The sequence below is a fragment of the Hemiscyllium ocellatum genome, chromosome 31 (assembly GCF_020745735.1).
Source record: "Hemiscyllium ocellatum isolate sHemOce1 chromosome 31, sHemOce1.pat.X.cur, whole genome shotgun sequence".
Taxonomy (NCBI): Eukaryota; Metazoa; Chordata; class Chondrichthyes; order Orectolobiformes; family Hemiscylliidae; genus Hemiscyllium; species Hemiscyllium ocellatum.
Genome location: NC_083431.1, coordinates 26776628 through 26798521, shown reverse-complemented (window position 1 = coordinate 26798521; position 21894 = coordinate 26776628). Strand labels below are relative to the sequence as shown.

Here is a 21894-nt window from a genome sequence, read left to right as displayed (position 1 = left end):
TGGATGCGAGCATAAGAGGTACAGTTAGTAAGTTACAGTTAGTAAAATTGGAGGTGTAGTGGACAGCAAAGAAGGTTACCTCAGATTACAACAGGGTCTGGACCGGATGGGCCAATGGGCTGAGAAGTGGCTGATGGAGTTTAATTCAGATAAATGTGAGGTGCTGCATTTTCGGAAAGCAAATCTTAGCAGGATGTATACACTTAATGGTAAGGTCCTAGGGAGTGTTGCTGAACAAAGAGACCTTGGAGTGCAGGTTCATAGCTCCTTGAAAGTGGAGTCGCAGGTAGATAGGATAGTGAAAAAGGCGTTTGGTATGCTTTCCTTTATTGGTCAGAGTATTGAGTACAGGGGTTGGGATGTCATGTTACGGCTGTACAGGACATTGGTTAGACCACTGTTGGAATATTGCGTGCAATTCTGGACTCCTTCCTATCAGAAAGATGTTGTGAAACTTGAAAGGGTTCAGAAAAGATTTACAAGGATGTTGCCAGGGTTGGAGGATCTGAGCTATAGGGAGAGGCTGAACACGTTGGGGCTGTTTTCCCTGGAGCGTCGGAGGCTGAGGGGTGACCTTATAGAGGTTTACAAAATTAAGAGAGGCATGGATAGGATAAATAAACAAAGTCTTTTTCCTGGGGTTGGGGAGTCCAGAACTAGAGGGCATAGGTTTAGGGTGAGAGGGGAAAGATATAAAAGAGACCTAAGGGGCAACTTTTTCACGCAGAGGGTGGTACGTGTATTGAATGAGCTGCCAGAAGATGTGGTGGAGGCTGGTCCAATTGCAACATTTAAGAGGCATTTAGATGGGTGTATGAATAGGAAGGGTTTGGAGGGATATGGGCCAGGTGCTGGCAGGTGGGACTAGATTGGTTTGGGATATCTGGTCGGCATGGACGGGTTGGACCGAAGGGTCTGTTTCCATGCTGTGCGTCTCTATGACTCTGACTCTAACTCAGTCAATGAGGGTATAAACACTGAATTGAAGATTCAGTCAACATTTCTACTTTGCTAAATAAGCAGATGTCCTGTAAGTTAGAGTTGAAATATGGTATCCTTTGTCTCTAGTAACCCAGGTCCTGAGAGGAGAAAGAAAGTCATGTTTCTCCTGTTTGCTATCCAATGAACTTTGTTTGAAATTAGAGATGTATGGGTATTAAGTAATGTTCTTGATATGGTACCCCCCTGACTAAATCGCCTTCCTATATTCTCATGTGTGACTCATGTTGGTTTGGATGGGGCAAAAAACCATGAATCTGTTCTCCATAATACTTTAATTTTGAAATGATGAAGAAAATGTGCATTCTTGAGGTTAGGGTACAGATTGCTAAATTTGATATTTGCTGTTATCTTGGCTCTCATTTAACCTCTTCTTTGGATTTAAGGTATCACACGCCAAATGTTGTCTTCATTAAAACAGAAGATCCAGATTTGCCTGCTTTTTACTTTGATCCATTGATTAACCCAATCTCTCACAGACACTCTGTTAAGGTAATCGTGTCTACATTGGAGTAACTTCACTATTGCAATGAATTTCTACTTTTGAAATAAAATGAGCAAAAGATGATCACATGTTTTTTTTGCATTTCATTTCAGAGCCAGGAACCATTGCCTGATGATGATGAAGAATTTGAGCTTCCTGATTGTATGGAACCATTCCTGAAAGATTCTCCTTTATATTCAGATCATACCGCCAATGGCATAGCGTTGCTTTGGGCACCAAGACCATTTAACTTGAGATCTGGAAAAACAAGGAGAGCACTTGACATTCCCTTAGTTAAGAACTGGTACCGTGAGCACTGTCCAGCAGGTCAACCAGTCAAAGTTAGGGTTTCTTACCAGAAACTCCTGAAGTACTATGTACTGAATGCACTTAAACACAGACCACCGAAAGCACAAAAGAAAAGGTTGGTTCTGTAATTTTGGTGTTTTCAAAGCATGTAAATCAATTCATTGGAAAATTAGATATTCTGCATCTCTCTAATTGAACTTGCTTGTCTTATACTTCAGCTTTGAGAATTAGTATTGTCTGAAGTAAAGTCAGAGGGAATTCCAGTTGCACTGGAGGGAAAGAGAGACTAGTGGTCAGCAGTGCTAGTGTACCAGTTTGTTATACAGATGATGAAGGATTGTTCATTGACTGCCTGGCACTTTAACATGCCTGCTGTTTAAGAATAAATGCTGGCCTGTTCAATGGTGTTAGAATGACAAAAGACACTAGATTGCTTTCACCATAATTTTGCTATCCCTGACAAGTGTTAACTGCATAACAAGCCCACTGTCCCTCGTAAGTAAAAATGTTAAATGACTCCTGTTTTTAAAAAAAAAAGTGGAGGATTTTTTTATGTAGCTGTGATGGTGGCAGATGTTGATGTTGGAGAAAATATTTCTGTTTTTGTTATCCATTCTTGGTAACCACTCCTTTGCATGGTACAGCACTTGTGGGAATACACAGGTGATAGGCTGATCTTAGGTCTTTCTGTTCTGATCATATTCAGGGTCAAGTGTGCCATTCCAACCTCTCTCTTTTTGGACTTTTATGATTTAGTTGCCCTATTTCTCTCCTTATTGTGGATCTTTCTTGTGACTGATATTGCATGAACAATGTGAATCTGATGGTATTCAAAGCCATGTTAGCAGAATTTTGAAAGTTTTAATGGATTATATTGCACTCAGGTTGGCAAACAATACCCAGTCTTAACAGGCACCAACATCCTGGATTTGCCATTCATGTCATGGTGTGAGGGAAAACGATGGTCCCATTTTCTGCTTTGGCTATTATATCTTCTAACATTGACATAAATGTGCCATGCAGAAAAATATTTCTGGGCTGACAGGGACTCTTGTAGAGTAAAATGGGTTCCTTGTTTGGGAGGAAAAATGATTAGTTCTTTACATTTTCCAACTTCACTTTGGTGTTGATGTTTAACTCTTCCCACTTCAGGTACTTATTCCGTTCATTCAAATCAACTAAGTTTTTTCAGTCAACCAAACTCGATTGGGTAGAGGTAGGCCTCCAGGTGTGCCGTCAAGGTTACAACATGCTGAATTTGTTAATTCACCGTAAGAATCTGAATTATCTGCATCTGGACTACAACTTCAACTTAAAGCCAGTGAAAACACTCACTACTAAGGTAAAGATTATCTTGGTCCATCTTTTTCAAGTGAAGAGTCTCTTGACTTTGCAGTTATGATTTGGAGGAAACCTGCTAAACCGAATCGGGCATTTGGCAATTTTAACTCTTTTCAGATTTCACTTAATGAATATTATAGCTGTTTCAAAATTATTGCAATGGAAAATTATTTTACACTTTGATCTACTTTATCATTTTGCCCTAAAAACTTATGTTCAATATTTTCTTTTTCTTTTGTACTGAAGATATCTGATAAACCAATATGTTGTTGGGTCTAGGTAGTTTGCCGTTCAAACCGGCACATTCTGCATAGAAACCCTATTATAGATGCCTCTATAAATATTATTTGCAATTTGCAAGAACAAAAAAGTCTTTACTGTAATTTACCTAAACTGTGTATAAATATAGACTAAAGCAGTTAAAATAAAAGGAAATTTGTACCCATAAACAGACTTCAAGGCTAGTCTATCAGATTCACTACATTTTCAAAGTATTTGTGTTTTTTTAATTCAATGAACTCTGTTAAATTATCCAGTTAGATAGTCTATTCAAATGCAAACCCTTTGGTTCTTCAGTAATAACTGAGTCTGACTATCATGGGTGTAAATGTCATTTCAGTGATTTGCATTAATACTCTTCAGTCCAGTACTAAGGGAATGTCATCTTTCAAATAGCATGTTAAATCTCTGCCAACACACACATCAAGTTGGAAATCCAATAGTGGCCTTTGATTAGGAAAAGAAAAGTTCCCCAAAGGGGAACAATATCATTTGGCTAGAAACAAATTCTCTGTCCAGTTAATCATTTCTGTGCACAATTTGTTATTGTTCACAGATGTCATGTTATCTGTGAAGCCAAGAATGAAATAACTCGAGAGAGGCTGGTATCTAGTCACCCTTTAATTACAAGTGGAGAGTCCTTGACATTGATCCAGCTTCCTCAGAGCAGCTCTCAGAGTGAACATGATGCCTGATACTTCTGTTTGTATTTGTCAGATTAACAGCCCCAATCAGGGATCTCATATTTTGAGGTCTACCTGGCAGACCTTGTTACAATCATACATGTAATTATCTTGATTTAAACTGAAGCAGAAGTAGGTTTTGAACAATTGTTGTGGTCTTTAAAGAAAGTAAGGGAAAAAAACTACCAATATGTTCATTTTTACAGGAACGTAAAAAATCCAGATTTGGCAATGCATTCCATTTATGCCGTGAAGTGCTACGTTTGACAAAGCTTGTTGTTGACAGTCATGTACAGTACAGGCTGGGGAATGTGGATGCCTTCCAGGTATGTCAATTTAAAAACAAAACTTGGAAACAGCTACTTCAAGTATATTGCGTGCTCTTGTTATGGTCTTGTAACAGTAAATTTCAACTTGGAAATAATGCAAATACTGTCGACTTTCTCCTTTCTTATGCCAGTTTGGAATTGCTACCTTTTACTTTGTCTTTTTCAAACTAATCTATGAATGGCATTTAACAATTGGGTTTAAGAGTATTGACTTTATTTACATTTGAAGAATTTGCTGTTCAGGTATTTGAAGGTTTGTGTAATATTATGCCACAAACAGATTATAGAATGATTGCATGAATAAGTAATCACTTGAATGTATTAACATGAGAAAAATAATTTAAATGTAGTACAGATATGTATTTTGGTCATTTAGTGTCTTAGTTGGGAATTGATATGCATTTTGGGTGTTAATTGTTTAGGCTAAAACTGCAACAAAATTGTTTTGCACTGTATTGCTAGTGCAGTTGTGTTGCAGTGGAAGCCTGAGTTTGGGCTGTCAGATTGGAGTGAGATGGATTGAGATATTTTGAATGAACATTACCCTTCACTTAGCTTTTGTGTCACTTTAAGCCTTAACACCCACTATACGTTCAGTGGAGCTGTACATCAGCGCTAAACTTGTAGTGTCTAAATGGGCATGATTTTGTGCAAACAAGGAAAAGAATCACATTTTGTGTCAGTTATAATAAGACATTGGCTATGCTGTAAAATTAAGTATGATTTGTTTTCTGTCTCTAGTTGTCAGATGGATTGCAGTATATCTTTGCTCATGTTGGACAGTTGACTGGAATGTACAGATACAAGTACAAGCTGATGCGACAAATCCGAATGTGTAAAGATCTGAAGCACCTTATCTATTACAGATTTAACACTGTAAGCGCAATATTTTGTTCTGTAAGGCTCCCATTGCACATTTTAATTGGTCTCACCATGGTCTATCAAGAGTTGTAAATGTTAATGTAATTTTTATTTGTTCTTGTAATTTTGTCAGCAATTTTATGATGTTTTGATACATTTTTTGGAACATTTTGAAAAAAATACTTTTTCTCTTCTGACATTACCCTTACCTATCAAAATCATATCTTTCAGTAGTTGTGTGGGTTGATGTTGTTTTCACACCTTAGCCCCTGCTGTTCTCGAGTGCCTTGTTGCAAGATTATGATGTATTTTTTTTCTTTCTTCTCCATTTGAAAATAATTTTCCATCATTCAGTGTAATTGATTGATTGTTCAGTATAATTTGAATCTTCAGTGGTATAAAACAACCTTTAGATTATTAGCTTCTGAAATGGCGGAGCAAGTCATTCGTTGATCAACAGGTCTACTCTTAGCATGTGGATTGTAGATGTTCAAGAAACTAGATCACCACCACCTTCTCGAGGAAATTTAGGGATGGGCAATAAATGCTGGCCAGTCAGCGATAATCATGATCCATGAATACAGAGAAAATCATTTCGAGTGGTAGTCTGCACTGACATCGTTTTCTTTTATATAGCATGAACTGTTTGTAAATTCAATGCAATGTGTTTACTTGATATTATGTGCTGTTAAAACCACTGGTAGTTTTCTAATAACTGCGGTCCATATTTAATTTTGCAGGGACCAGTAGGCAAAGGGCCTGGCTGTGGATTTTGGGCTGCTGGCTGGAGAGTGTGGCTTTTCTTCATGAGGGGTATAACTCCACTGCTGGAGAGGTGGTTGGGAAACCTGCTTGCCAGACAGTTTGAAGGTTAATAAGATTTGTATTTTTTTTTTTAAAACTTGTACATACTCTAAAGGTGTAATGTTCTTGAAATCGTAACAATTGTACTTCCTTCCTGATCGCTCTTGAAGACATTTGTAAAGATTCTCCAATCTTAGTTAACCAAAATATCTCCCACTTCTCTCAACCCACTCTGATCAGGTCGCCATTCCAAGGGAGTAGCTAAGACTGTAACCAAACAGCGTGTGGAATCTCACTTTGATCTGGAGTTGCGAGCTGCTGTTATGCATGATATCCTCGATATGATGCCTGAAGGAATCAAACAAAACAAGGCCAGGACAATCTTGCAACATTTGAGTGAGGCTTGGAGATGCTGGAAGGCGAATATTCCTTGGAAGGTATGTACTTGAATAATGGCCTATGAGTGAATATTGTATGAGCAAGAATATGCTATTCGAAAATATTTCTTCAGACAGTAGTTCTGTGTTCCATTAAATTAAAAAACTGGATGTCTTGTTTGTTTCTAGGTATACTTTGAATATTGTCATTATCCAAGCAAGCATAGAATCCTGGCTGTATCCACAGTTCTCAGATATACTTTTAAACCAGTCAAGTCTGTCCTCCCCCCATTACAAACTCTACAGTTACATATGTCTTCAATTCTTTTGCACTACGTTATTAAATTCACCAAAATAGAATGTTGAGTCCTATGCTTTCTAAAGATGTAGCTTATTTTTGGGACTAATTATTTATTTATGAGCTGTGTGTTGAAGTGTGCATTTTTGGCACTACTTCTGACTCTTTCACTCTAAGTGAAGCTGTTGAGATGGGCAAGATTTATTTTCTGCTCAGGATTTAATTATGAGCATGCATTTTAAAGAAGAATCCATACTTAATTTTGAATCCATAAGTTTTCTAGTTGCCTTATAGTTTACATGTATCTGAGGTTTTAAGTGTTAAACAAAAATTTAAAAATATGACCTGTTGAGACTTGGTATTGTTATAATAGGTTCCAGGGCTGCCAACTCCAATTGAGAACATGATCCTTAGGTACGTGAAAGCCAAAGCTGACTGGTGGACAAATACTGCACATTACAACAGAGAACGTATTCGCCGTGGTGCAACTGTGGACAAGACTGTGTGCAAGAAGAATCTGGGTCGCTTAACCAGATTGTACTTGAAGGCAGAGCAGGAAAGACAGCACAACTACCTGAAGGTTAGTTCTCTGTGTCTTGTATATTAATGGAAAACGTGACAGCATTGCAAGATGTGCTGAAAATCTTTAGAGTGCAGTGTGGATAACCAAATGTAGTCCTCTACTGATTAGTAAAAACATCCTTGTTTGAAAGAACATATTTATATCCGCTGCTCATAAAAGAGCAAATTCAGTGAATATTTTTAAAAATAGAACTACATAATTGCTTCAGAACATGAAGCTACTCCAAAACATTGCATGGAGTGCTCCTAGATTTGGACGACTACTTTCATTTAGGGGGATAATAAACTATTTGTAAAAGTACTAATAATAAAGTATTTCACATAAGTGATCCAATAGTCATATCATTTATTTGGTCATGTTGCACATTTTCTCTAAAAGCCAGAATGATCTAATTACTTGGCAGTAATAATAATCTGTTTAATAGGATGGTCCCTACATCACTGCGGAAGAAGCCGTTGCCATCTACACCACGACTGTGCATTGGCTAGAGAGCAGGCGTTTCTCTCCAATTCCTTTCCCTCCTCTTTCATACAAGCATGACACAAAGCTTCTGATCCTGGCTCTAGAAAGATTGAAAGAAGCTTACAGGTAAAAATGCATGCTTGTAATTGAAATTGTAAATTGAAATGATTAAAACCATTAATGTCAAACTTTACTTAATTTTACACATGTTTTTCTTTCATTTTGTGCACTTAATTTCAGTGTGAAATCAAGGCTAAACCAGTCACAGAGAGAGGAACTGGGTCTAATTGAGCAAGCCTATGATAACCCTCATGAGGCTTTATCCAGAATTAAACGACACTTACTTACTCAGAGAGCTTTCAAAGAGGTTTGTAGCGATATTATAAATTTCCACATTGTGCCTACCCAGTTCTAACCATTTATATTGTCATGTTGTAACTGCACATTTAATTATGACAGAAGTATTATTCAGTATCATAATGTTAGATTTTTTTAACCTCTCCTTTGAAAGGTTGGTATTGAGTTTATGGATTTGTACAGCCACTTGGTACCAGTTTATGACGTTGAACCATTGGAGAAGATCACTGATGCTTACCTTGATCAGTATTTGTGGTATGAAGCTGACAAGCGACGGTTATTCCCTCCATGGATTAAGCCAGCTGATACAGAGCCTCCTCCATCTCTTGTATATAAGTGGTGCCAGGGTATGTTAATATTACATGTTGAAACTTTGTCTTTTGTAGATTTTGACAGCATTCATTAAGCATTTGTTTAATTTCATTTTGTGGACAACAGAAAAAATGTATTTCAACAGATAAAAGTATTTTTGCCAAATTATTTGGCACTGTGTAAGGATATTTTTGCAAGTTTTGTAACAAATATTCGTTGCAGCGAACGTCTTATGCAAATTTAACTTGCATAGAAATATGAAGCATGGATTTTAAGTTACCACGCAGACAAATACTCCTTGAGTGGCACAACTCAAGTATTGCTAAACTTTCATTTGTGGAAAGTTGCTTCCAATGAGGAAGAGAAATTTTGTATATTCTTCCAGCAACATATCATCTTTTTAGTTGTGACCTATTACATATTTAATGCAGTGCAAACTTTTTAGGTCAATCCTGTTGAGAAAATTAACCGATTTGCGTTCATCTAAAAAGATAAAAAGAAAGTTCCAACTTATTTTTAGAAATCTATGTATTCCTTGTAGAACTGAAAGATTTAGCTAATGTTAGGATTTATTATTATTTAATGGTTTCTTAACACAGGCATCAACAATCTTCAGGATGTGTGGGAGACAACTGATGGTGAATGCAATGTCATGTTAGAGTCGCGATTTGAGAAAATGTATGAGAAAATTGACTTGACTTTGCTGAACAGATTGCTGCGTCTAATTGTAGATCACAACATTGCTGATTACATGACAGCCAAGAACAACGTGGTCATCAATTACAAGGTTTGCATATTTTCTGATATGCTGATTGATAAGTAATTTCAAACTGCATCGAATATAGACTGATATTGACTGTCAAAATTATGCAAGTATAGAATTGTTACAACATTTCAGTGGAATAGAAATTTTTTTACATATGTTGTTAGGTTTTGAAATTAAAAATGCATGAGGTTTTCTATAGCAGAATGCATTTTTGATGATGTACTATTTCAAACCTTGATGACTGTAAAAGAAGTGATGTGTGGTTTCAACCTGTCAGACAAACTATGATATTATTATAGGAAGTTTACAGCACAAAAAGAGGCCATTTCGCTCTTTATGCGTTTGCGAGAACAACTTGGCTAGCCCCACTGTTCCATCCTTCATCCCACAGTCCTGCCATATTTTTCTTTTAAAAAACTTATTCCCATTTGAAAAATCATATCTTGCTCTTACTCCTGCGCATAGGAGAAGTGTCTCCTCATCTACTTGGTCTGGATTCTTTATGATTTTGAATACCTCATCTTCTCGGCATCCTCCATAAGCCCTCAGCATCATATATTCAGTTTCCAGTTGTTTTATGTCACAATATTAAGAAATGACTGAAAGCACTGAATACTCCAAAGGGTTCTGGTCCTGATAACATTCTGGCAATAGTACTGAAGCACTAGTCTCCAGAAATAGCAGTGCCCCTAGCCAAGCTATTCCGGTACAGCGGTAACAATGGCAATGTGAAAAATTGCCCAGGTATTTCCTGCCCTGAAAAGCATTTACTACCTGATCAGCCTATTATTCATCAGCAAAGTAATGGAAGGAATTTCCTTCGTACCATCAAGCAGCAGTTACTCCGAACCACTCCTGATCTATTACAGTTTTGGTCCAAATAAGAACAAAAAAGCTGAACTCCAGGGTTGAGGTAAGAATGGCTTCCATTGATAGCAGGGTAACTTTTGAATCTAGTGTAGCATCAAGGAGCCTTAGCAAAACAACAATCTTTGGAGATAAGACTTGCCGCACTTTGGAGTCTTATCTGGTACAAAAGTAGTCTGGGTTAATGGAGGTCTTATTTCTGGGATGTCACTGCAGTTGTAACTCTCAGCCATATTCAGCTGTTTTACCGATGACCTTAAATCCAACATAACATCAGAAGTGGGGATGTTGACTGAGAAGTAAACAAGGTTCAGCACAATTTGTGACTCCTCAGATACTGAAGCTGTTCATGTCCATATACAGCAAGGCTTGAATAACCTACAGGTTTGGGCTGATGAACAGCAAGTAACATTTGCACTATATAAGTGTCCAAGCTAAGATCATTTCGAACAAAAGGAATGTAACTACCTTGCCCTTGACATCAACAGCATTATCGTCATAAAATTCCCATCTATCAATATCCTGGGTATTACCATTGACCAGAAGTAGAAATGGACAAGATGTATAAACACTATAGCTATGAAAGCAGATCAGAAGCTAGGAATCTTGCAGCAAGTAACTCACCACCTGTCCACCATTGCAAGGTACCAATCAGGTGTGTGATGAAAAATCCCCAATTTGCCTTGATGATTACAGCTCCAACAGTACTCTAACCTCAGCACCATTGGATAAAAGCAATACACTTGAATTCCATCCCTTAAATGTAATAATCTAGATGAAGCTAAATCAATGTTTTACAAACCTTGAACATAACCTGTTTCTTTTGTACTCCATCTCTTTATTAGGCACAAGAGTTAATTTGCTTTCTTGCTACTTTGATTGTTGCTATGTACCTTTGTAGTGCTGTTTTCCTGAAATCTTGTTCCATTGTGGTAATATGAGGCTAACTGAGGTTTGCAGTTGAATATATTCCAAAAATTAGGCAGTTGTCACGTTTACAATTGGATTGAATGTCTTCTGAAATAGAGCGCATTATTGGTGGTAATTTTGTTATTGTAGCTTCGGTCGTGTTTTGAAATGTTCTATTTGGGACAGACTTATTCTTTCCTTTTATACAAAAGGACATGAACCACACCAATTCCTATGGCATTATCCGAGGGCTCCAGTTTGCCTCCTTCATTGTCCAGTACTATGGGCTTGTGCTGGATCTCCTTGTCTTGGGTCTCCACAGAGCCAGTGAAATGGCTGGCCCACCACAAATGCCAAATGATTTTCTGAGTTACCAGGACGTTGCCACAGAAGTTGCTCATCCTGTCAGACTTTTTTGCAGATATATTGAGCGTATACACATTTTTTTCAGGTAAGAAAATATTTCCTTAACCTTGAAAAATAATGTATGAATTTCATCAATTCAAAAACACAGGCAAAATAATGAATTTCCTTCTCAAATATTGTAAAAGGCTGCATTTCTTGGTAAAAAAAATGGCAGTTAATTTCAAGCCCAATTATGTAAGCTTCTGACATTGCTAATTGCAAAATAATTTTGGAACATTAATTTTGCTTTTGGAATACTTAAATTTCAAAGCACTTTTTATATCATGCTCTCTTCGCTTGAAAGCATGGTCTGCTGCTGCTTTCGTGGTCCACAACTATTCAAGTGTATCTAAATTATCTTCCGTCGTTTGTACATTTAGACAGTGGGTGTGAATGTACTTCTCAGGTTCTGAGCCAATTTTTTTTCCCACTGAATAAACACACAGACTTTCTAACACATCATTTGACGACAATTAGATATTGATCCATGAGAGATCTTTTGCTCTTAGAGAGCTGCTTTGCCTTGGCAGAGCACCCCAGTTGCTGCTGTTCAATACAAATTGGCAATTCACATAATGATTACAGTACAGAAGAAAGCCATTCATCCCATTTCGTCTATGTCAGCTCTCCAAACAAGCAGCTCCTTTAGTGTATTTTCTTATCTTTACCTGTAACTTTGCACATTGTACTTTTTCAAATAATTGTCATGTTTCCTTTTGAATGGTTTGACTGAACCTTACAAATCCTTTATCCCGGTACCGTGTTCTAAGAAATTTGATCAGGGCAGTGAATTCTATGGTATAGGTTCTCTCTCCATGAAAATTAGTTACGATCCTCTAATCTGGATGGCTTAGTTATAACTTAGGCAGCCAATGAGCTGATGAGTGAATATGTCTCTTCAAGTGCATATAATAAAATCTTTCAATGTTCAGGTTTACAGCTGATGAAGCCAGAGACTTGATTCAGCGCTATCTTACAGAACACCCTGATCCAAACAATGAGAACATTGTGGGATACAATAACAAGAAGTGTTGGCCTAGAGATGCTCGTATGAGGCTTATGAAGCATGATGTCAACCTGTAAGTGTCAAAAGTCTTATCTAATCATTATTGACCATTGCAAACATTTACCTGCTGGTTGCCTGTTTGATTTATGCTACATGTCATGAATCTGACATATGTCTTCACCCCAAACCTAAGCTTAATTTTTACATAAACATTGCAATCACTGTCGGATTTTTTAAAGTCTCCTTCCTTCCCACTCCACCAAGGACATGCAAGTCCTGGGCTGCCTCCACTGCCAAATGCTAGCCACCCGACGCCTGGAGGAAGAACACCTCATCTTCCACCTTGGGACTCTCCAACCATACAGAGATCAATGTGGATTTCACTAGTTTCCCCATTTCCCCTACCCCCACCTTATCTCAGATCCAACCTTCCAACCCGGCACTGCCCTCTTGAACTGTCCTACCTGTCCATCTTCCTTCCCACCTATCCATTCCACCCTCCTCTCCAGCCTACCACCTTTACCCCCACTTCGTCTATTATTGCATTCCCAGCTACCTTCCCCCAAACACCCCAACCCCACCCCTCTCCCATTTATCTCTCCGCTCCCTTGGTCCACCCCTCATTCCTGATGAAGAGCTTATGCTCAAAACATTGACTCTCCTGCCTCTTGGATGCTGCCTGACTTACTGTGCTTTTCCAGCACCACACCCTTCGACTCTGATGTCCAGCATCTGCAGTCCTTACTTTCTCCTGAATCTTGAATGCATAAGCTTTATTCCAACTCTGACTTCGTACAGGTTGTAAAAGGTGCTGTCATTTGAATAAGATATTAAGACAGAGGCTCCCTGGTCAGCTGAATGTGGAAGGTCTCATTACTGTTTGAAGAACAGCCAAGCAGAGGAGTCTTTCTAATAACATGCTACGTAATGCTAGTCCTTTTCCTTCTCCTTCCGATATTGGTATTTTCTGTCTTTTCGTGGACCAGTGTCACAACTGACTAAGATCAGGAACAGATTTGTTCCAAACTCTACACTCAAGATGTACTGCTGGCTCTCGATGAAATTGATTAGTGTGTCCAAATTAGTGTGTTAGCATTGCACATAAAAGATTGTTAAGAACTATATTGATAAGCTTTGTTGTCAAAAGAAAATTATTAAGAGATTACAAAGGAGTTTTGTAATTTAGAAACAACAATTTATTAATTTTACTGTGCTTCACAGCTTTGTTATAATTGACTGATGATGTTAGTAATGTGTCACAACTCAGCACAGATTTTTGCAATGTTGTAAAAGAACAGGACCGGGCTGAATGGACACTAACTATCTTCTAAACTAAGCATAGAAATCTGTGGAATTTAAAATCACTTCGAAATTTTTTAATGTTAGAAGTTTGCATTCAAAATCTTAAGTGAACTGCCAGAAGGGATGAGCAAAAGATTAAACCAGTTAACACAATTTGATGCTGCCACTGAAGGGTTGTTCATTCATGCTTGATGCCTGTGTTTATTAATTGCTGATAAATTACTCTCTCGTAGTGGTCGAGCTGTGTTTTGGGATATTAAAAATCGACTACCTAGGTCTGTTACCACTATTCAGTGGGAGAACAGTTTTGTATCTGTATACAGCAAAGACAATCCCAACCTGCTATTCAACATGTCTGGTTTTGAGTGCCGCATTCTTCCTAAATGTCGTACTAGCTATGAGGAATTTACTCACAAAGATGGAGTCTGGAACTTACAAAATGAGGTACAAACTTTGCAATTGTAATAATATTAGTAATTCTGTACCTAATAGGAAGCACATTTCTGATCTGACCTGTTACACCATCACTTGACCTTCAGTATCACATGTTTTGAGAAAATAATGGATATCAGTTGAATATGGTAAAAATAATCAGAAAGCAGGAAAGCAACTGGGGAAAGTGTGACTCTTAATATTGAAAAGTGTAGTATATGGAGGAACCTCATTATCTGGCATTTGATTATCTGAATATCAAATTATCTGGCAAGATAGCAATGTCCTGATGCTCAGCTAAACTATGTTATCCAGCTATCGATTATCCGGAATTCGATTAACCGAACAAAATACTGCCTGTCTGTGTCCATCTGATAATCGAGGTTTCTCTGTTGTTGAAAGCCATGGAATCCAGTATAATAAATACAGGTAGCAGTATATAGAAATACAGTTCTATTGTGTTTTAGAATTTCATTAGCAATTTGTTGAATTCCCCAAATATTAGTTGTATTTCAAAAAAATGAAGGTAATTGACTCCTTCAACTCATGGATATTGTATAATTTGTAAATTGGATATTAATAACAATGACTGTACTTCAAAAGTTACCTTTATTGTCTATGAAATGGATTAATGTCTTAAGTGTTTTAAGCAATGCTATAGTAGTGTTTTTTCTCTAATTTGTATTGCAGGTTACCAAAGAACGCACAGCTCAGTGCTTTCTCCGAGTGGATGATGAATCCATGCAACGATTCCATAACAGAGTACGTCAGATCCTCATGGCTTCTGGCTCCACCACTTTCACTAAGGTATGTTTCTTGTACTGACATTGCATCAAGCATTTTTGTTTGAAATAGTAACATGGAATGTTGAATGTTTTTAAACTGCGGCTTTAACTAAGTCGCCTGTGTTTGCAGTGGATGTGAGTTCTGTCGGAAAGTTTTGAAAATTACCCTTTTATTGAAAATTATGTGTTGGGACCGCTCGAAAGTCCAAACTGGGATTTGCCTGGAAGGTTTACATTCCAATGTTAATTCCCCTACATCCAGAAATGCTCTGAAAAAGTCTCCAGCTCAGATTTGAAGTCATAGACTTCATAGTGTTCCAACTTACTTGTCTGGATAGTTATCCAGAAAATGTCAGACAGATAAAAAGCATGTGTAACATCTATATAACTGACAACCTTGTCCCCTGTTTGATGTTGCAAAAGAGGGTGTGTCTTATCTAAAGATTTTCCATGCAATTCTCAACAAGGATTTATGTATTTGCTAAGTTCTCCATCAGAAGAACTGTCAAAGGGAAAAAAAATTCAATTAACTCTTAACTTTTGAATTGGTCATTTGGGCCATCATTTCTCTGCTGGGCCTATTGTGTTGTGAGGGACAAATATATACTGTTTTTTGCAGAAAAGGTGTAAGACTTGAACAATAGGATGTAGTAATTTGAAATTAATTGCAAAAGGTTTTAAGCCATCAACTTTAATCATCGAGGTGTATGTGGATGAACTGGGAATATGGCATTGAGATAGAGGTTCAGCCATGATTGTCAGCTATCAAGGGTGGTATGGGCTGAAAGGCCTAATCCTGATCTTAGTTACTGTGTGTTTAAATAATCTGTATCATAATCTTTGTGCTTTTTAGATTGTGAATAAGTGGAACACTGCTCTGATTGGCTTGATGACCTATTTCCGTGAAGCAGTGGTTAACACACAGGAGTTATTAGATCTTTTAGTGAAATGTGAGAACAAGATCCAGACACGTATTAAGATTGGTTTGAACTCCAAGATGCCAAGTCGTTTTCCACCTGTGGTGTTCTACACACCTAAGGAGCTGGGTGGTCTTGGGATGCTCTCAATGGGCCACGTTCTCATCCCACAATCTGACTTAAGGTACTAAAAACACATTTCCTTTTCACTGATTTACGCAATGTACTACAAAATGTGTGATGTAGCAATTCACAAAAGGTGTGCATGTAACATTGTGCAAATCTATTTAACATAATGTTGACATTTTCCTTGTAACTTTTTATAAAGAAATCTTCCATTTTAAGTTACATGGCGATTTAAGCACAATGCTTTTACATTTTTTTAGGTGGTCCAAGCAGACAGATGTGGGCATCACTCATTTTCGATCAGGAATGAGTCATGAAGAGGACCAATTGATTCCTAATCTTTATCGTTACATTCAGCCTTGGGAGAGTGAGTTCATTGATTCACAGAGAGTATGGGCAGAGTATGCACTGAAACGACAGGAAGCTATTGCACAAAATAGGTCAGTTTTGTCATTTTGTAAACAACAGTGGTAATAAAATTTTGATGGTAGTTTGGTTATTTCACAAACTATTTCTAATTTCAGACGCCTAACTTTGGAAGATCTGGAAGACTCCTGGGATAGAGGTATTCCACGCATCAACACATTGTTCCAGAAGGACAGACACACACTAGCTTATGATAAGGGCTGGAGAGTGAGAACTGATTTTAAACAGTACCAGGTATGATTTCTTAAAAGAAAAATGTTTTTGTGAACATCAGTTCATCAAGCTATCATTTATTTAGCTCTTCTGACTGGATTGCCATCTTAATGGATGTATTAACATAGCAGCTTGCAGCCCTTCCTTAGCGCTATTTTCAAAGCTTGACACTTGTGCAGAAGATGCCCAAAATCAATTGTTTAAAAAAAAGTTTACCACCCTGTGTCACAACACGGGAATTAAGAATATGAGTATACCATCTAGCCTGTTAAGTCTGTTAAGTCTTTTAATAAGATAATGATTGCTTTGATTGCTTGTATCTTCAACTCTACATTCCCATTTAACCATGATAACCTTTCACCCACTTGCTTAAAAATAATCTATCCACCTCCGTCTTAAAATAATTCAAAGACTCTGTTTCACCCGCCATTTGAGGAAGAGGAGGAGTAAGAGAAAAGTTTGGAATTGGCCATTTAAGATGAAATCCGACAGATTTTACTTCTGTTGGATGTCCATTTGGGTATTCCTCAAGGGAATGTCCTCCCAATACTGAATTTAGTATTTAGGCTGGGTTGCTAAATGCCACACTTACATTGAGCCATCTCTGTTGAGAGAATCTTGAACTATGTCCCCTTATCTTGTGATGGCTATTACCATCACTGAATCCTCCACTATCAACATGCTGAGGTTACCATTGACCAGAAACTGAACAGGAACCTGCCATGTAAATATTCAACTGCAGACCAGAGGACGACAGTTCTGTGGCAATAATTTGTCTCCTGATTTCCGTAAGCCTGCTACCAACAACAAAGTACAAGTCAACAAGTTGAAGGTGTGATGGAATACTCTCCATTTCTGTGCATTGCAGAAGCTCAACGCTATCTAGGACAGTGTAGCCCATTAACTAGGCAAACTGTTCATGCTGTCTGCTACCAACAAACCAATGGCAATATTGCATACCTTTGTCTACAAGGTGCAGCAGCTCACTAAGACTCCTTCAAAAACACATTTCAAACCCATAACTTTCACCATCTAGAAGAACAGGGGCATAAGATGCACAGGAAAATCATAACCTGCAGCTCTCTTCCACGCCAAACTCCATGCTGGCTTGGGAACTATTATCATTGTCTTGTCGCTGTCCCTGAATGCATTTTGGTGTATATATGGCACATGGTCTACAGCAGTTGAAGGAGGCAGCTCACCATCCTGAAAGCAGCTAGGGATGGGCAAGAATTTCTGGCCTAGCCAACAAATCCCACAAACATTAATTACTATTTTTATTTATTCTGTGAGATGAATGCAATATGGGGAGTTTAACTTATAGAATTAGTACGTTGGTGTTTTGTTTCAACGTTTTATCCCCATCTGTTGTATGCACACAGCAATACCTACACTTATGCAACCAGGTACTCTAATTATTTTGTCTCAGCTGTGAATAGCATAACTTCAGTATTGGGGAAATAAATTTCAAACAGTGAAGTTAGGCATTAACAAAATTTCCAACTGGGATTTGGACTTATAAAAGTGGCTTATACTTACGTACCGTTACGTATGGAATAGGCAAATTATAGCAGGCGGTGTAATAATGGTTAAGAAAATGTATAATGGTTAAGAAAATAATTCCTTAATTATTGAAAGATATAAGTAGCTAACATTTTTTGTTGTTCCCAGGTGTTAAAACAGAATCCATTCTGGTGGACCCATCAGAGACATGATGGCAAGCTATGGAATTTGAATAACTATCGTACTGACATGATCCAAGCACTAGGCGGTGTTGAAGGCATTCTAGAGCACACTCTCTTCAAGGGAACTTATTTTCCAACATGGGAAGGCCTGTTCTGGTATGAGGTTTATTTTCAAAAACAAGCACATTATAGAGGAGATCCTTTGGCTCTCTGTAAACTTGATTTGTTTCTGATCATTTGACCTTTATGTAACTCTGAGAAAAGAACATCTGCATCAACTTCTGTTTTATGTTTGATTTGTGGTTATCAGCAATGGGTTTTCAATTTTTCTTAAAATCTATCCTTACAGGGAGAAAGCAAGTGGCTTTGAGGAATCTATGAAGTGGAAGAAGCTGACTAATGCCCAGCGATCTGGTTTGAATCAGATTCCCAACAGAAGATTCACTCTTTGGTGGTCACCAACTATCAACAGGGCTAATGTAAATTTGTGAAGTAATCCTAAGTTTATTTACAAAGTAAATTGTCAAAAATGATCTGAAAATATTTTTTCACCCTCAGGTTTATGTAGGCTTCCAGGTGCAGTTAGATCTGACAGGAATTTTCATGCACGGCAAAATCCCTACTCTCAAGATTTCTTTGATCCAGATCTTCAGGGCCCATTTGTGGCAGAAGATTCACGAGAGCATTGTTATGGATTTATGTCAGGTCAGTGTTTGGGCTACTGTTTTATTTTCAGAAGACCTTTCTATTGGTTTATGGTGGGTGTTGTCATTGAAACTTCGCAACAAGGGGAAATCAATTTAAAAAAGAATGTGCATGGAAAAAGATGAAGTGAGCAGTTTAATCTTCAGAATCATGTATAAAGTTCAGATTGTCTTGTTTGTAAGTTTTCGAGAATTGCCATATCAGATTAGATTTTAAATGATGAGATTTTCTTTGTAGGTCTTTGATCAAGAGTTGGATGCTTTAGAGATTGAGACTGTGCAGAAAGAAACTATTCACCCTAGGAAATCCTATAAGATGAATTCTTCCTGTGCTGATATTCTGCTATTTGCATCATACAAGTGGAATGTTTCTAGACCATCACTACTTGCTGACTCAAAGTATGTCCATTCTACCATTTTGTTCAAGAATAGTAGCTCTGAAGTATGATATATATTTGAACCATTTTCATGTTCTTAACATTCATATTAATTGTAAAAAAAAACCTCCAGTTTCATTTTTTATGTTTTCATTTTGAATCATATTGTATATACTAACCAATTATCTCTTCTGATTTTAAAAGAGATGTGATGGATAGCACTACTACTCAAAAATATTGGATAGATATTCAGTTGCGCTGGGGTGACTATGATTCTCATGATATTGAGAGATACGCCAGAGCCAAGTTCTTGGACTATACAACAGATAACATGAGTATCTACCCTTCACCTACTGGTGTATTGATTGCTATTGATCTGGCCTATAATTTGCATAGGTAAGTATTCTAATAGGCTTGAAACCAATCTTGCTGAATTTATAATGTACTCCAGCAAACAAATATATAATTCTTTCATTTTCCTCATTATTACTTGGTTGCTCAAACATTGTTTGTACTGTATTCATTTTTTTTGCAAGCAAAAAATTCTTGGATAGGAATGTGAGCAGCCCTTTTCTGTGTACATTTAGTGTATACTGTCTGTATCATATTTCTATTAGCTGCACCAAATTGCAACAAACATTAAATTCATTTGATCTTGCATGTCCTGCCATCTCTTTTTGAAAATTTGCTGATATTACTTTTACTTCACTTTGCAGTGCTTATGGTAACTGGTTTCCAGGTGCCAAACCATTGATCCAGCAGGCAATGGCAAAGATCATGAAGGCTAACCCTGCCTTGTACGTGTTGAGAGAACGTATTCGAAAAGGTTTACAGCTATATTCTTCAGAGCCAACTGAGCCTTATCTATCCTCACAAAATTATGGTGAACTCTTTTCCAACCAAATAATTTGGTTTGTGGATGATACAAATGTATACCGTGTCACCATTCATAAGGTAAAAAATACTGACAATAAAACTTCATTGAAAAGTCTCCAGTAGCTATGTTTGACTAATTAATTCTAGAAGCTGAAACTTCTTTCTAAAGAAGATTGAGTTAATGTGTTTCTAATTGTTAACTGTGTTGTTTCTGTTATACTATTTCACTTAACTTAATCTGTCATAAATATGTTCTTTCCTTAGACATTTGAAGGCAACTTGACAACAAAACCAATAAATGGAGCCATTTTTATTTTCAACCCCAGGACAGGACAGTTGTTCCTTAAAATTATCCACACCTCAGTTTGGGCTGGGCAGAAGCGTTTGGGCCAGGTAATATTCAGATGCAATTTTTCCCAATCTGTGTAGCAAACCAAAAGCATCAACAATAAAAAGAAATGTAGATTGTACACATTTTAATGTTTTAGTTTAACTTTGAAAATAGTGTAGCAATGTCATTTATGTTTCAGTCCCATTTGATCAAGGCAAAAGGAAACAATGAATAAAAATAATTTTGTGATGGGAATGTCAGAACTTTGCAAACTGGTATAAGTGTAAAATCACTTTCACGTGGACCAGAATCCAAATATTTTTTATATTAGAGTTATTACTTTAAACTTTAGTTTTTATATTCTGAATGTGCAAATAATAATCAGTTCTTCTTGTATTCAGCTAGCAAAATGGAAAACTGCTGAAGAAGTGGCTGCCTTGATCCGATCACTTCCAGTTGAAGAGCAGCCTAAACAGATCATTGTTACAAGGAAGGGCATGTTAGATCCATTGGAAGTGAGTAAACCTTGTTTGCATTTCGGGATAACTTGCTTTAAAATTTGAAGTGGAATAGAAATCAGAAGTTTGTAATGAGCTGCATTTAGAACTGGTATTTAAAATGAGGGACGAACTAAAGATTGCCATGCCAAAGCAGTGTACATAAATAGAGGTCTTGTGAAAAGATGTCTGTATAAATTTAAATAGCCATGTTTATGACCATTACCACTGCTAGGTGGAGCCCTGTGTGATGGTGTGCACTTGTGTAAAATTGGAGCATATCTTTTAAAATCTCATCCAGCGGTAAAGTGCCATTGATCAAACAAGTCATCTAATACTGGTTTGACATACAAGTGTCCGTGTAGCTCAGAGTCACACTAGTTGTTAGAAGTAAGAATACTATAGAATACCACACACTCATGAGCAGACTGAAAAACAGTTCTCCTTGCAAATCTAAATACTTTTGGTGTAATGAATTATTTATCATGCTGTAGCATTTGTTGTTTATTAATTATGATGGCTGTTTACTACTAACGGGTTTCCAAGTATTATAAAGGCTGATTGCAACTACATAGACAGAAACAGATCATGGCAGGCATTTTAAATGACAGTATCCTAACTCCTGCATTGAAATTAAATATCAGTTTGATGCCATCAACCTAACTGAGTGATGCTTTAGGTAAGAGGAGTCCAAGAAACCTATGGATAATATAATCCTTAACCTTGGTGGAACATGTGTTTGCCTTGTTACATTCTGTTGGAAACAGCTTGTTTTGCATTTTTAAATAATTT

The 21894-nt window shown here is 37.3% G+C and overlaps 1 protein-coding gene across 1 annotated transcript in view; it reads left to right on the top strand.

Moving 5' to 3' along the window:
- Positions 1 to 21894, top strand: part of prpf8 (pre-mRNA processing factor 8) — a 51542-nt gene that overhangs the window by 19388 nt on the left and 10260 nt on the right. The window contains exons 8-34 of the mRNA XM_060848413.1: positions 1386 to 1491; positions 1597 to 1907; positions 2945 to 3134; positions 4302 to 4421; positions 5166 to 5300; positions 6026 to 6155; positions 6330 to 6526; positions 7138 to 7344; positions 7772 to 7935; positions 8050 to 8176; positions 8321 to 8513; positions 9078 to 9265; positions 11233 to 11471; positions 12358 to 12504; positions 13967 to 14177; positions 14856 to 14972; positions 15804 to 16051; positions 16254 to 16433; positions 16518 to 16653; positions 18304 to 18473; positions 18667 to 18796; positions 18876 to 19022; positions 19260 to 19420; positions 19603 to 19794; positions 20115 to 20352; positions 20539 to 20667; positions 21007 to 21120. Of these exons, the coding sequence (XP_060704396.1) occupies positions 1386 to 1491; positions 1597 to 1907; positions 2945 to 3134; positions 4302 to 4421; positions 5166 to 5300; positions 6026 to 6155; positions 6330 to 6526; positions 7138 to 7344; positions 7772 to 7935; positions 8050 to 8176; positions 8321 to 8513; positions 9078 to 9265; positions 11233 to 11471; positions 12358 to 12504; positions 13967 to 14177; positions 14856 to 14972; positions 15804 to 16051; positions 16254 to 16433; positions 16518 to 16653; positions 18304 to 18473; positions 18667 to 18796; positions 18876 to 19022; positions 19260 to 19420; positions 19603 to 19794; positions 20115 to 20352; positions 20539 to 20667; positions 21007 to 21120 (4627 nt within the window). The remainder of the gene's footprint in view (positions 1 to 1385; positions 1492 to 1596; positions 1908 to 2944; positions 3135 to 4301; positions 4422 to 5165; positions 5301 to 6025; positions 6156 to 6329; positions 6527 to 7137; positions 7345 to 7771; positions 7936 to 8049; positions 8177 to 8320; positions 8514 to 9077; positions 9266 to 11232; positions 11472 to 12357; positions 12505 to 13966; positions 14178 to 14855; positions 14973 to 15803; positions 16052 to 16253; positions 16434 to 16517; positions 16654 to 18303; positions 18474 to 18666; positions 18797 to 18875; positions 19023 to 19259; positions 19421 to 19602; positions 19795 to 20114; positions 20353 to 20538; positions 20668 to 21006; positions 21121 to 21894) is intronic.